This window comes from Indicator indicator, chromosome 15, assembly GCF_027791375.1.
Source record: "Indicator indicator isolate 239-I01 chromosome 15, UM_Iind_1.1, whole genome shotgun sequence".
NCBI lineage: Eukaryota > Metazoa > Chordata > Aves > Piciformes > Indicatoridae > Indicator > Indicator indicator.
Window position 1 is genome coordinate 17,681,656 of NC_072024.1, and position 16,635 is coordinate 17,698,290.

The following is a 16,635-nucleotide window of genomic DNA, read 5'->3' on the forward strand; positions in this document are numbered from 1 at the left end:
GCTGAAAAGACACTACAACCAACACAGGTTGGATTTCAGGTCCCCTGTTTAGTTCAGCAGAGCTACATTATCTTTCCTCCCTGTGGGCACATGTGGGATGACCAAGGGGTGCCACCTCATGTAAGAGGCATTTTTACCACCAGCACTCGAACTGTAACTTCAGGTTCAGCAGCAAAAGGGGACAGCAGTGACATGACACGAAAGTAACGCTTTTCATTTCCACTTTTAGACCAGTCTAACTATCTGCACCATAGCTGTCTCTGTGAATGGCCAGGAAACCTGATACCTTGTTTACCTTTGAAAACAGAGAAATCTCTGTGTATGACATACATGGGGAGAGCTCAGCAAAAGTTATAGGACACTGACATTGCCTACACACTCAGCCTTTCTCAGGACAGGTGGTAACTGATCTTTCAAGGAGTAGCAGCTTGAGTAGGAAACATTACATGTCCAATGAAATACTACAACATGCCCTTATCAGAGCTGTGAACATGCTGACAACCTGCCAAGAATGCTCCACAGCGGTTCCTAGGCAGAGAGGGGCAAATATTTGCCCAGAAGCCTGAGCTACTTTAAATGATCTAAAAAACTTACAAGTCCTGAGGGTAAATTAGGCTCATTTTCTCTTCCAATTGACTGTTAGACTCATCTTTAACTTTCTGCTGTAATTCTAGGAATCCTTTCCCCATATTTAAAAATGTATATTCACTTAGCTTTTGTTTGCTGATGGCAGCACCTGTTTTAAAGGCAGCTCTTGTCTCTCCCAACCCAAATTTCATTTCGCTGTTTTTGAACAACCACCGTCGGTTATATTTGCCTTTCAGAAGCCTCAGAGCTCAAAAAATTCAGAGCATGAATATCACCATCACTTTTAGGGGATATTTTTTAGTTCACCAAAAAGATAACCCAGAAAACAGGAGTACTTTTTTTTTTTTTTTTTTTTTTAAAGGAGCAAAGAGATTAAGGCTCAGATCAAAGCTGTCTGCAAATTAGGGTGGAGCTGATAGAAGTTTTTATTGCAAGTTATTGTAAGAAAAATATAATATTTCATTGCAAAATGTTGTTAAAACAGATTAAGATTTCTTAATTCATTAAAAGAACATTTTACTTTAAAAATGCTTAAGTTCAAAGCTGTGAACCAAAGTGGGAAGAAACAGCTCAAACCCAACATTCATGGTCATTCAAAGCTGAGAGCAAACTTTGGTTCTTCTCCTGCCTAGGGAAAGCCAGCTCACCCTTTCCCAGCTGGAAAGGCATCCAGCTGCTCAACAGCAGCAACATCCCCACTTTCATCTAACTCCACAAAGCACTTTTTATGTAAAAAGCACTGCTTGTAATGTCTAAGGCATTCCTGTTTGAAGAGAAACAAAGCAACATGACTGCTCTGTGTTTTTTAACAAGTCTGAAAGCCAAGCAGCCCGACCTGGGAATTCTACACGGACCTTGAGGCTTTCCAGCCGCACTCTTTACGAAGCTGCTTGCAGCACAGAGTCTTCAATAATGTCTTATCATCAGATAACTAGCTAAGGGGCAGTTAAGCTCCTTAAATGAGGCACAGGTCACTTAACACACTGAAAGGGTCAATTAGTAACTTATGTTGCCACTTAATTGCTACAAGGAGCTCCTAAGAAAGCCAGTTTGCATGCTGCTCCAGCTACCCTTTTGCCTCTTAACTACAGTTAAAACCCATTCCCAACTGGATCAGAGTTATCACGAGTCTTTTGTCACTCCACTCAGCCACGGTCTCTGCAGCCTGTATGTTTTCATATCCAAAAGAGCTGTTTCCTTTCAGGTCTGTGCTGTGGTGAGACAGGCTTGGAATGCTTTGTACTGTACAGTGCCCAAATCTCACCAGCACACCCAGAAGCTCTCTTGCGAATTGCTTCTCATAGAGGATAAAATACATATAGTAAAAGAAAAAAGAAATCACAAATTCCTGTCCAACGCTCATTGCAAATTTCATACTCTTCACGCTTTATTTTGGGGAGTTCCATGGAGTTAAAAGGATTTTTTTTCCCAACTTTTAAAAAAACACCCAGAATGTTTGCTGTTCTGCTCATTCCTGAGAGTTCAGCTCGGCTTGTGTTTTCACTCTACCAGGGGTTTACAATTAAATGGGACCAGGCGATGAGCTTCATACTTCAACCCCTGGGCAGGCAGCACCGGCGAGGTTCAGGTGCTCTCCATCTATCGTCTGCTGCTCACACTCAGCATCCCAGGTTATTTAGCACAGCACTTACTGAATCAATGTGGAACATGAAAAGCTCATTGAATAAAGCTCCAAGCAGAAGTGCTGCCTGAGGTTTCATAGTGAGAGCAGTAAATTAGTTTAATTTGCAGCACGTGGTAGGAATACATAAACCATGAAAAATCTCAAAAATCAAGTATTTATTTTTTGACATCTCATTGCAGAAACACTCCGAGTGTGACGACGGACCATCTCCTTGCTAAGGCTCACACTGGCTGGGAATCTTTGAGAGTCAGAATCCAATCGCTTTTCTGGTTTTATTGGCAGGACAGTTGCAGCAGAGCAAGCCCTGTTTTAAATCAAGCCTTTGATCTAGTCCATTGGTATTTTTTCCAAGACCCTACTGCACAGCGTTGGCCTTGTGGGTCTGCAGATCCAGGGATACACAGAGGATCAGCTTAATGAAGCTACATTCCTGAGTGGCCATGTCTGCATTAAACATCCTGATCAGTCTGAGTTCAAGCTGTTCAATAAAACCTCAGAAATTTGTATCAGAAACTCTAACTTGCAAATTAATATGACAGATGATGCAAGCAAACCCTTATTTAATCCATTTAATCCTAAAGCACAATTTATTAGTCTAATTCTGCATGGGTGTACATATATGTATGATATACCTCTCCATATGCATAATGACTACAATGCATTCAGCATTCTACTACAGAGACCTATTTTCCTGTATTAGACATGATGACTGAGACACATACTAGCTCAGTGGTGAAGCTCAACTTTGGCAAAGGTAGGGAAAGAAACCAGATGCAATTCTCATCTCTGTGGACTTGTCATAGAACTAGTTTTTATCAGGAAAGCTTTCAAATCCAGCTAACATTTTATCAAGTAACACCTGTGAAGCATCCTACAGAGGTTTCATAAGGAAGACCTGTCTACACCAGATGTGAGAAAATTGTCTGTAAGCATGTTAGAAGTTTCCTAAGCAAGTATATCACTTCTCATTTGTCATTATTTTTACTGGTATTACTGTGAACACTAACTCTTCTGAATTTTACCATGAACTATGTTTTGTTGCTCTCTGATACATACAGGAAAGAAATACTAAACTGTACCATTTGAACACAAAAAGGTACTAAAGCATTAAGGAAAATAGCCCTTAAAAATACCTGCAATAGAAATTAAGTCTACACCAGATTATTCTGATCTTTGGATTCAAGTTAAATTCTCACTGCAAATAATGTTGATGCATCTTTAATGTGATTTAGTTGAAAACTGTCATATTGGACATTGAAGTACATCACACTGAAGTGTGCAAGACCTTCAATTAAGCCTAACCTAAAGGTCTCTCACCCTGAATTTTAGATATATTTCAATCTCATTTTAATAACAGTTAATCTTTTCCATCTATACCAGCTGCAAGGCCATGAATAAATAAAGACAGGTTGGAATTTCAGCAGCTGAGAAAGTCTGTGACAAGAATGAAAGTTGTCTTTTTCCCTTATAATGCAGGAGTGCATCACAACCAACAACCCTGACCACTCTCTGGGTTCTTGTAGGCAGAGAGTCTGTCTGTAGAAACCAAAGAGACACAGGAGAATCTCCAAAAACTGCTGAAAGTCAGCAAAAAAATGACACCTAAGAATATGAAAGGTATGATCCAGTAGTGGTTGGGACTGATCTAACTCAAAGCACTTTGGGAAGCAATACTAGAAGGCACAAAATTGATACGCTTGCTTGCACTAACATAGGTGGCACTTGCTGGAAACGATCTTTGAATCAAGCAAGCAAAGCTCTCTTCAGTTACTGTTTGCTTTTCACAGCCACCTGTACTCAAATCAGGCACAAAATGGATGCTCTGTTGAGTAATTTTCAAGACAGTATCAAACCCTCCCTAGCTATTCCAAAAGCACAGAGAGGTGTGACCTCTCTGTGATCTCTGGTACTTTTTAAGGAAGACAGAAAAATGGCAGTAAAGGTTTTCACACAGAGGGATATGGTATCAGCCCATGAACACCCTGTTGCTGACCATATAGATATCTTCCTGTTCTCCTTTCAGCTTCTCAAAGTCTCTTCTCTTTCTGACACTACATGTCAGAAGTTAGCAGTTTCCAACAGCAGAGGAAATTGTTGGCATGTACCTGGAGAAAATCTGCGTATTTGTACATGATGCTTTTTCTCGATTATCTAAGAGTATAATGTTGACAAAAGCTGGACTGATTTGCTGTAATAAATAATCAAAAAGCATATTTCAGCATTTAAAGGAGATGATAGCATTCTGCTAAAAGCACTGTAGACTAAAATAATGTTTAACATTTCCTCAGTACCACTGACAGCAATTAGACTTCCATACAGTAAAGGTACAAAAACTACTAACAGTGAAGAGATGCTTGATGGACAAGCACCAAACAAAGTAGTACTCAGGTAAAATCCTAATCCAATCATTTACATTGGTAACTACAAATTAAAATTTACTTTATACTAACCATACCAACACTATAGTTAGGGACCTCCTCAAAGAAAGGACAAACCATTGCAGGCAAATCAGAAAAATGGGTTGTCCCTACCCGTGTAAGAGTACACAATCCCCAAAGTATCCTCAGCCACCCCAGATCAACACTCCTCCCAGGCTAGACTGGTGTTTCAAGGTGAACCAACACCTGAGCTAATTTATCACAATATACCACTCTGCCTCAGGTTAGGAATTGATGTCCCAAGCCTATGAAGCAGGCACACCAAAGCATATCAGAAAACCAGAATAGATTACAATAGCAGCAAACAACTTCAGTTATCTGTCTTTTAAAACCAGCAGCACAACCTTGTCAAAATATTAAGCACAAGATAAACACAAGGACAGAACAAGATAATATTAAGCACTCTGACAGACAAATGCCTTAAAATAGTAGTTTAAAGCCACTGAGCTTTCCATAAGCCCATCTCATAGTGGTACCACAAAGTAGAAAGACACAGCTTCTTAAAGATGCAATTACTAAGGTGGGTCAGGTTTTGTTCTCCTTTAAGCCAATGATACACTCTGCTTTTGAAATAGAGCAATAGCAAACATAAGCTGCAGAGCCAGAATCTAAGCCACAGGCACTGAGATTTGAGTTTCTCTTTGTATACAGCACACAGCATCAGACACCGGCACTGCAAAACATTCATTGTGCTCATCTTCGTTCCATCTCACTTGCCAAGGTTTTTGGGAGTCGTTAGCCAAGGAGCTCAGCCAGACTATTACCTGCATCATACTGCTGTTCTCCATTCATCTCCACAGTAGCCCAGTGGTTATTTCAAGCAGCCAAGAAGCAGGGGAATCTGAGCTGTCACGGTTTGGTGGTCATGAGCTGCCTCCCACCCTTGGTTCTACTGGTAACCAGAACATTCAAGAAGGGATCCTGAAAAAAAACCTGAAAGGAACAACTGATAAGAACACCTCCATTGGATTTTAACTACTTTTAATCATGTGAAAAACGTTACTCCAGCAGTAAGTCAAAAGCCTTAAAGCAAACAAAGACATCTCACTGCATTTATGTATAACAATTCCATGCCCCTCATCTGCAGACCAATGTGATTCTAGAAAAAAAACATGGTTTATGTATGTCGATTATAAAGCTGACTTTTGACATCTCTTCGCCCCCACAAGAAATCCATCCTTCTCCAAAGCTCCTTCAACCCTGCACAAAGCTAAAGAAGCAGGGAACCAATCAAGTCATGGTTCAGGAACAAGACAAAACAAGAATCCAGCTCCTTTGTTACCTGGACCAACGGAACTGTCTAAAGTCAAAAACCAAAGCTGGTATCGGCAAAGGAAGAGCACGATCTGGCTTACAAATGTCTGCTCAGGCTGTTAAGCTTCTAATATTTCAGCTATTTGCTTTCCACAAGCCTTCAGGCCACTTGCAGCTCTGGTTTTGTATGGCTGTAAGACAAGTTTAAATATATGTATACGTTTTAAACTTCCTAGATCCTTAACAGTTCAACCAAAGAACCATCGCTTCATCACTTTAATAGGACTTGAAGACACCAGTGAGTCTGTTCCACTATGACATAGTAGCTTATTTATTATCAAAATGCTCTTTCTTATACAAAGTGGAAACCCCCAATATTCTACATGTGAAGACAAGAATCAAGATATGAACTGTATTTCAGTTTCATTTCATAGTACACTTTACCAGTCTTAAAGTTTTCTTTGGTTTTTATGGCAGTTCGTTTTACTGTATATTAGCTGGTAAAATATATTTTAAGATATGCAATACAGTCATTGGTCATTCTGTATATTTAAAAGATGCTTGGTATTGACTTCATCCATGCCAATGGTTCTCCAAAGAGAAGCAGTCTTCTACAACAGTGGAGGACTGCTCCTAACTACACTACATCAAAATTATGAACTTGTGGTACAATCCAAGCAAGTAATAAAACTCCAGTCCATATCACAGAGTCCTTCCACTCACCAAGCATCTTGAACATCACCTTTATCACCAAGGGACGCAGCCCCTCTCTGCTCTCTTTATACCCATTTCTGCCAACAGAGTTCCAACTTGTTTTGAAGACAGCACAGCAGGAAAATTTTGCAATCAGCTTTGACAGACCTACCCCACCAACACAGACACTGTGCAAATCTAGATGGCTGAACTCTTTAACATCTTATTCTGTTACTCTAAACCCGAAAGCACTGCCTTGCAGAACATCTGAGAATGGCACGTCAAAAAATGCCCAGAGTATTTTATAGTTAAGCTGAGGGTGTTCCCACTCCAGTGTCCATCAGGGCAAAATAACCCTAGACATTTTGTGATGTGAAGCCACAACTTCCAAACCTATTCCCATGAGCAATTTAATAATTTTCTCATTGTTAATGGTAGAAACCAAGAAGGGACCAGTCTAAAGCAAGCCCTCTAGTTCACTTCACTGGCGATGCACTGTGATTATTTTTCCTTTAAAAAATTCTCCACTAAAGCAAAGCTGCACAGTAAATAAAAGGCTGGGTTACATGCCTCTTAATATCACACTTTGATTGACAATTTTACATAAGCGAATGAGATGGGGCATGAGGGGGCCCCAGACCTAAGATTATTGCCTTAAAAATTCTTGTAACAAAAATATAGTCTTCAAATTCCCTTAGCCTCTTACAGAATGTCTGGCAAGTACCTCTTTTAAGATACCAGAAACAATGTAGAGGACCAAAAACCTGGGTTTTTAAAACAAAGCCTGCATTTCTCACTTAAACACTTGGTTTAAAAAAGGGAAGTCCTGCACATTTGAAAAGCCTTAAATTGTTTAGAGTTCTGGATGCCTGTGGTGTCTATGGAGACTACCTGATAATCCTTAAGAGAGGTTTTGTGATTTTTTTTTTTTTTTAAATAAGGTTACAGAAACTAACCTATTTAAGCGTGGTTGGTTTTTTTTCTACTACAGCATGGACAATGGTGTAAGAAGTGTAAATTGCCTAGCAGATGTAAACAAAAAAATCTCACTTCAAAATGACTGTCAGAAATGAGACATTTTTCCAATCCAATACTGATTCTCAAGGTGCAACCACACCTTCACTTCTGAAGCTGTAGCTGCACTGGACCCTCGGTAACTACAAATGACTAAGATACTATCCAGCCCTCCTCCCCTAAAGAGCATCTTCCATCCCCCCACGAGTGCAGGCAGACCATAGGCAGCTTTAGGCAGACTTCAGTTCAATTTGTATTGTCATTCAAATAAGCAGCTTGTGAGCTACAGCTGGTCTGAAAACCTCTCAATGAAATGTGTTATTTTCCTTTGAAAATCTGTCTCTTTGTTAAAGATCGAAGCATTTTGAAGAGGTAGTTCTACTACAGGGAAGTTTAGGTGAGAATATGACTGCTTGTCAGCTTGCCTGCCCAGTTCCTCAGGGGTGTCTGAGAGCGATCAGAGAAGACAGCAGCTTTGGTAATCCCAGTCACAGTGGCTGGGACTGGAAAGGGCAATGCTACTGTCCCTGCTGATAGCAGTATCTTAAGCTCCCATGGTTCCCATGCAAAGCGAATTATCAAGACATGCCTCCACCACAAAAACAGAGAGAACTTGGAAAGGAAGAAAATAAATGGAAACCCCCCACAAACCCAAAATTTCCCAACATGCTGCAATTCCATTTTGTGGAGGGTTTCCATGGCTGCATTGTAAAATGCTGGGTATCAGGCTGCAAATGTCCTGAGCATGTCTGTGGAACATCCAGGCTTGCTAGCTGGCAATATCATACAAGCCAAACTAAACTCAAGTTACACTTCAAGTCTAAGTGAGATGCCAAAGCTGCACTGTAGACTGAGCTACAGGTTTTGGCATGAATTTTGGGGAACTACAGTGCAGAGCACTGAAAAGCCTGGCTGAAATTTCTTGTACGCAACGCTGGTAGCTTTATTCACACACAAAAAAAAACAACAAACTTGAAGAGAACTACAGAAAAACCCACCAACAGTGCTCAGTGGATCAGGGAGTTCTCAAGTACAATTAAAAACACAGCCAATTTTAAACATTTTCATTACACATCAGAACTAAATTTTTAAGAGTAGCAAGAGGTATTATTAAGAGCTACTATTGAACGGTAGCCACAAAAATCTACTGTGTAGAAGATATTAATGCTGTTTTATTCATTACAGCCTCAGGAAGGTGCCTGGAAGGGAACTAAGCTGTCAAATTCTGCAATTCTTTCTAAACTACTCCTATCCTGCTCAAAAAGACTGTGCTCAGCATCTACCTGCGAGGTCACAAGTTAACTCCCAATTCAGCTCTAAGAGAGAGTCACTGAGGAATCAAGCACAGGTACCAATCCCTAACAATTTCCACTGGCTCCTTAGGTGCTTCTTCAATGCTGCCAGGACAAAGCAAAACAGAATAAGCTACTGCAACCATATGTGCCCAGCCTATCCTTTCTGAAGGCCTTCCTCCTGTAGACACTGTCCGAGCTTCCATTTATTCCACGCTTTATTAGGTAGTGCTGGAAGATGAAGTCACTGGCAACCTGTATGATGCTTGGCACGGTGTGGAGCTAACCAACACAATACTTTTTAATCATTAACGAAAATATTTCTTGGTAATGGCCTATCGCAAGTCTATCAGCTGTCACACTGCTAAGCCAACACAAAGGCAATGCTGTGAAAAGCACTGAGCAAAGCGTGTAGCCCAGCAAATCTGGGGATATGCCACTGTTTTCTAGTAGCAAAGCCCTGGCAAAGTACCATCAGAGTTTAATTGCAATTAAAATATTTTCAGTTTATGGGATCCAGCTCTCAATTAACTTCTGTAACTAAACTAAGTGATGCAAAACTAACTTCATCTTTTGTTGCAACATAAAAATAATTTAAGACACCCCTCTCCCCCCCAAAACCAACCAAACCCAAACATCGAAGAGGCTGTTTATTTAAAAGATGCCAAACACTGGCAGCTCCTGGTGAAGTTGATTGATATTCTGCCCAAGTCAAGTTGGGTAGTTATTCAGGATTTCATAAGCAGCTCTGGTGTTTTATGTACACAAAATTGAGTGTACTCCTAATTAGCACCCGCCATGGATGATGCTTACAGTCTGGCACCCCAAAGATTATCTTTTGATAAATCTCAAGGGGAGGGGAATGCAACTGCTGCTGGAACAGAGCTGATTTGGAAACATTTTGGACTCTTCAGTCTCACTTCTGCATTTCAAACCTGCTTTCAGCACATGAAATATTCAGATGTTAGCAACTGGAGGCAGCATTAAAAACTGTTACAGTTCATTAAAGCCAGATGGCTCACTTGAATATGAAAAGAAATCAAACATAAGTTGGATGTTGAATTAAAGTAAATCAGCTGGTGTCTGAGGCTTAATATTATTTTAAAACAAAGGCACATGAGACAATGGGGACAGGAGACACCCCTATGGCCTGGGGAAGAAGCTACAGAAAGGATTAAGTTTCAGCATATTCCTTCTTGTTAAGGCATCCAGTAAAATCTCAATCTTTTGCCTACCATGCAGAGCCTTGCTCTGCTCAGGCAGGCAGAAAACCTGTTGCAGAGGTTTGTCAGAGCAGGGAAGGAGCTCTTTAATGTTGGGAACCTACAACTCTGCCACTGAACACAAGGTAAATCTGCTAGTAGCAGTACTGATTACTCTTGGACCATAACCTTCAGGCAGGAGGAGAGAGAGTAAATGTTCTCCTGGTCCCTGGCTCATTCCCACACATATCTGCACTTTCACTTCAAGGAAATAATTAATTATGAGTTCCCTATGAGGGGAGATGGAGCATGAACTTCATCTAAAGATTTTTTTGTAACTAATTCTTCAGTGTAGGACTCACAGCTGTGGCACAAACAGTGCCCTGTTCAGCACATCTACTCAGGTCCAGTGTTTGCAGTGGAGATTCTTGTTGGCGAGTCAGAAAGAAACAGTATTCGGGATAAAAGCAGCCCTCTACTACAAAATTCTGTCTGAAAAACATTCAGAAGGACAAGGTGAAGTACAAACCAGGTGCAGATGAGTGCCCAGCAGCAGAAACCCTTTCCTAGTGTGCAGCTATAAATAGGAAACAACTGGTCACTCCTGTGCCTCCTCATCCATTTTAACTCCACAACACTTTCAGTCAATACTCCCAATTCATCTTAGTAATTCTCATGTTTATCATAAAAGCTCTTCTGTAGTTAAGATCTAGAAATCTTGTGGCAAAATTATCTAGAAGGAAAGACTTCCCCTTCTCTGGCAGATGACGCTGCACCAACACTACAGGCCAGTGGACAAAGTCCTGCTGCTGCAGTGGATGAGCTTTGAAAGAGGCACAGACCCTCACAAGCCTCACACCTGACGGCGCCACACACAACTCCAGTTACAACCTGTAGCCATCTCCAGATGCTTACTTGCCCTCTGCTCTTTTATTACTGCAAAAATAAACAATTTCCACAGCCTGCAAACACAACTTCAAGCTTTATTTTAACTTTTTCCTTGTCTAACACCACTAAAGTCAGTTGTGAGTATGAGCATCAGCTGCCCCTTCTGCCACAAAATGAGACAGTGACTCCACGGAAGAAGGGGAGACATGTTCAAATGAAGATTTGCATTCAACTGGGTACTGGCAGGTCATGCACCTTGTCAACATATAAGCAGATCCGAGTGAGCCAAAATGCAGTTGTGCAGGGTCCTTTACCTTAGCACATAGGCCAGGTCAAGAACATTAGGCCTTTGTAAACACATTTACACCTTCTCCAAGCACAAGACTCCACTCATCCTGATGGGTCTCTGCCAACCTTTCACTGACAGAACAAAGACAAAAAATGGAAATGACCATCTAGGCGAACAACTTAAGTTGCAGTGTTTTAAATTCCAGTAGAATTTAGTAAATATAAGGAATATAATAATCTATAGCTCAAACAGAACCCAACATAATAAACTATTTGGATAGGAGCAAATTTTATTTTAGGTCCATTTACAATGTGTAGTACTTGATTCCATGTGAACATCTTTATGAAATACTATACTGGTGAGCTTTGTATCACAGTAGGTTGGAGTACCCTTAGTATTTTCAGCACACACACACACAAAACTTAAGATACTTAGTAAGCAAATTCCTCAATCAGAACCAAAATCAACACCACCGGAGAAAATTAACTTTCAAGCTACTCAGTGCAAGTTTCATTCTCTCTTTTGTAGCAATGCACTCCCAGTACAGAAATACCCAACCCAAGCCTTGTTAGGGTCAGTACATTTCCTTAAAACAGCCACATCTTTTTTGGGGGAAAATGTTGGAGACTGGCTAGACACTGCTGCCAGCTCAGTGGAAGAATACAGCTGATTACCTGCCATAGCAAATCAGCAACCATCTCCATCAGGGCCTGATGGCAGATATTTGCCTCCTTTGAAAAAAATCCAACTCTTGAGATGAGGACTGAGAGAGGCAAAAGCAAACAACTATTCCAACAGTATTCAGTATAAGAAATCATTAATATCTGTGATGGTAAGGAACTGTTTAAAATTCACAGATCAGCAAATGTCTGCATGATCACTTCTGCTACACTCAGATAAGCAAAGCACCAAAGCCCACAAAGCCTCTCTGCCACAGCAGTGTGCCAGCCGCCATGCTTTGCTTGCTCTCCCCTCCCCAGCATTTTTTAACTCCATTCACACTGTGCAAGAGCAGGGTGGGCACAAAACCAGCATCTGCCTCACCTGCCACACAGAGCAGGATTCTCACTTCTGTTTTGTGATTCAACCACGTCTACACTTCTCTAATTGCCCATTAACTGTTCTTCCATACCCACAGTAGAAGGAGGACAGTACACAGCTCTCAGACAGGACACTCCAATTATTTTTTGGGAGAACCAAAGTATTATATATACCCACTTTTATACCCTTCCCTCCTGCCCCATCACCCTGCGACTCTACCTGCTGAAGCCCTCAGCAGGGGTCCTACCCCTCCAAGAAAGCATCTCTAGAGTTCCAACTTTTATGAGCCTTTTAGAGTCAAAAGAGGGTTTAAGACCTATCTTGTACTTCAGTGTTTTCCTGTTTAGTCACTAACAGTTTGTAGCCTGGACAATGCTTAAGGCATATTTTAACTCTCAGCTGCACAAACAAAGCAAGTATTTCACACACACATGCCTTCCCACTACCCACAAACAAAAGACAAAGTGGAAGACTTCTCACAATCTCCAGTTTATGCTGCAATTCCAATTTTTCAAGCCATTTTAATTGCTATTCTGTGATGAGCAAAAAATCAATTTCAGTTGCTTCTGTGAGAAAGGAAACTACCTCCACAGAGGGCTTGGCTCAGCACTGTTAGCACACTCCAAATCTTTCCAAGACAGCCCTGCAAGGCTTTGAAAGTAGACGACAGATAGGCAAAATAAAGTTTGATGCTTCTATAAAAAAGTAATAAAAACACTACAGATTTCATTAAAATCACAGCTGCCAAAGGAATTACCCTGTCCAATGTGGAAAACAGAAAACTGCGGCTGCCTTGCAGTTCTTTAAACCATTGTTTTTTACACACACATAAGAAACAGTGGGTCTGTAAACAGGAGCTTGTTTGCCTGTTTCTGTAAGAATTTAGCAAAGACAAACAGATCACTGAATTACCCACGGACATTTTCTTTAGGCCATCTTGATAGCTCTTCAAAACTAAAGCAAAACCTTCCTATATTATTCCTAAATTAAAAAAAAAATAAATAACAGGAGCAAGTACGTTTTCACATTTTCTGCAGTTGCTAGACCAACTGCAACCAAAATCTAGTCTGAGTTTACCACCACCTGCTGTCGACTCCCTAAAGTATCTTACAGTCAGACTGTGTCATTTTGTTGCTTTGTAACAGGCCACTGGAGTACTGTCCTGGTGACCAAACTCTTCTTCAACAGCCCTGGCTGCAGAGTTGCTCTTTCATAGTCATGTTCTGTCCAAGGACCACAGTAGTAACCAACTACCAACTGTCCTTCAGGAGAGATTTTTTTCATCAAAAGCAATCAACATTTCTGAAGTTTCAACCATTCTAATCTCCCTCCACTGAGTTTCTACTCTTATCACTTATTTGGGCTTTGTCCTTGCAAGGACAAAACTTGTGGATGTCCTAACAGTTGACTCCTGCTCCTTGCAAAGGAAGCTTTCCTGGAGACAGGGCATAGCATTCCTGCTATCCCTTTCATCTTTTTGCCTGCCAAGAACACACTCATGTGATCTTACGTGAATAGCTTCCCTATCTACTCTGAGAAGAAACCCCACTGAACATGAAGATTATATATGTATATAAATGCAAATAGGAACTACAGTCACTGGAGTTTGATGAATTATTAAAACTTACTATATTTCTCTACCACACCTGCATGGCCACCTCTGCTCACAGTCCAGCACTCATAACAGGTCCACTCTTCCATTTCCCTACTATTTCCATTAAATCTGTTTTAGCAAAACTCCAGGTTGTACGTCTCTCTCATTCCAACAGCAACACTGAGACTCATCAAGAGAACTGCATTTAAAGAACATGGCTTAAGATCTCACATTTTCAAAGAAATTGTTAGAAAATATACAAGTGGGTAAAGATATGAACAAAAAACATCAACAGCGACCATGGCTTACACGAAGTTACATGGTTCTGGAACATACTCCACACCTTCCAAATGGAAGTAACCACAGGACTGGAAGCACCTCTGCAGGGAAGGCCTGCCTGCACCATTGTGGTCCCTTGCAATTAATCATCTCTTTTTATTTCAAGGGTTTATTGAAAACAAATTCTGTTTCTGACAGCTCCCAGGGTTTCCCAGTGCCCGCCAACGGAGCAGGCAGAACATCAGCACAGACACACTGCTCCGCTCACGCTCACCCCGCAAAGCCTGAAGTCATTTACAGGATGAAGTTATGGCTGCTTCATGCACAGACACCCTTGGGACGTAGACAACACTTGGTACAACACACTTCCACAAAAGCACCACAGTCACACTCCCTGTCCCTCCAGCAGAGCCCTCACCCTGCATTTGCAGCACTGCAGATGGGGGTGGCTGGGTCACCACGGCCAGCCGCAGGACACAGGGCGCTTCATGAGCGAACTGCTGTCAGACACAGCCCCTCAATGAGGGGTAAAATCAGCAAGTTGCTGGCATTACACAGACAAATAAACAAAAACCTCGCAGCACGTTAGAAGGTCACAGCCTGGCAATCCTCTCTGTCTTGAGAAGTGGAAATGTTGCTGTGAATGTGCATTTTTATTAGCATTAAAATATTTACCAGAGGAAAGGTGAATGTCTTTGGCCACAAAACGGGACCAATGCTTGGATCTTTAACTCAACCTGTCATTACAGCTACTTGTACATCACAGGAAAAACAACAAACAATGATCTACAGAACACACTTCTGCTGATACAATATGAGGTGTTTCTCTCCTTTCATTTAGGTTATGACAATTCATGCCAGTTTACCAATCCCAACCTCTGCCTCAAAGTCCAGTTGCTTCCAGGATTTGACTTACTGCCCAGATATGCCTGACTATAGCCATAACGCACTTCAAACTGGAAAGCCTGGTTAATAAATGTTGAAATAGTCAGGTCCAGCTCAACAAATTACGAGATCTGTCTTTATAACCTGCGCTGTGTTACCCACCTAGTAAAGCAATTTCCATGAGACTACACATTAAGTCCTGGTGAGAACGTAAAAGTCCCAGCTCCATTCCCAGCTGATTCAGATGCCATCAGACAGCCAGAGAATTCAATTGACAGAGGAACAATACACAATATGGTATCCCAAAAAGTTCCTTTGCATTCATAACTGGTTGCAAATAGAAGAAGCTATTAAGAACTCTGATTCTTTAAAATTAAGGTAGTGTGGGTTTTGCCAAGTCATTCAGGTTTGGTTTTGTTTTTTTCAAATGTACACCCCCCCCCAGCGTTATTCTGCTTTCTCTACTTTCTACAGCACACAGAATAGAAGGATATTGCAGGTTATCAGCCCAATGAAGAAACCAGGCAGAACAAAAGTGCTTTCACATTGACTTTTTCTTGGATATCCTATAGCATGAATACAATTACTTGAAGTTGTAAGTTGGATAAGCAGATGAAAGAAGAATGTGAAGTTCCTGATGGTCCCAAGGTCCAGACAGAAGCGTGGAAACTTCTTATCCTCTTATAAAGACAGACAGCATGAATGAGTAAATAATCTGCCAGTAACATGTAGTGTAACTCACGGTGAGATAAAATAGAGCACTCAAAGGGAAAGAAAATTACTCCTACTTTCACTTCTGAATCCCTAGCACTTTTAAATATGGAGTCCCATGACATAATGACATGATACAGATGACTGTCCCATGGAAAGTGATTCACAAGAGTTAAACTGCCAGCACCAATGCAACAGCCATCAGATTAAGGGACCCTTTAAAGTTAGTTTGAGCAGCCTTTAGGTAAAACTTATAACGCCACAAGCAGGACAATAAAGTATCTGGTTTCTCAGCTTCCCCACAGTAACTACATCACATCAATAAGTACAATATCCTGGTTTAGATTTTTTAAGTGAAATGAGTGAACTTTTTGTCAGAGTCACCACGGATCTCATTCTCTGGCTTGAAATAAAAAAGCATAGAACTTGTTTGAATGCTGTTCAAGAGACAACTCTGAGCCAAGCCAAGATTTGAGATGTGGAGTATAGAGCCCTTGTGAGCAACCTGTGGAGAGCTATGGGCGGCAAAGCAGCCTGCATAAGCACTTAACAACTTTTAGCTGCAGAAAAAAAAAACCCAAAAACAAACAGAAAATCACACCCACTCCATGCTCTCAAGCTATCCACTATGTGAAAGAAAGTGTTTCAACCCAAGAAGTACACTCATAGCACATATATTTTAGGCAATTAACAAAGATAGAAATTCATCTGTAAGTGCCTGAAACATGAAAATTACTGAAGAAATCTGCAAAAATTCATGTTAGAACACCAGATTTGGAAACTAATTTCAATGCATGAAGGATGTCAGTCCTGCAGATAAGG

At 40.9% G+C, this 16,635-nt stretch overlaps 1 protein-coding gene across 1 annotated transcript in view; it reads right to left on the minus strand.

The window, feature by feature from the left end:
• SFMBT1 (Scm like with four mbt domains 1) overlaps nucleotides 1-5,463 on the minus strand; it is a 31,843-nt gene extending 26,380 nt beyond the window's left edge. Inside the window, exon 1 of the mRNA XM_054387396.1 lies at nucleotides 5,436-5,463. Within this exon, the coding sequence (XP_054243371.1) occupies nucleotides 5,436-5,463 (28 nt within the window). The remainder of the gene's footprint in view (nucleotides 1-5,435) is intronic.
• Nucleotides 5,464-16,635: the final 11,172 nt, after the last annotated feature.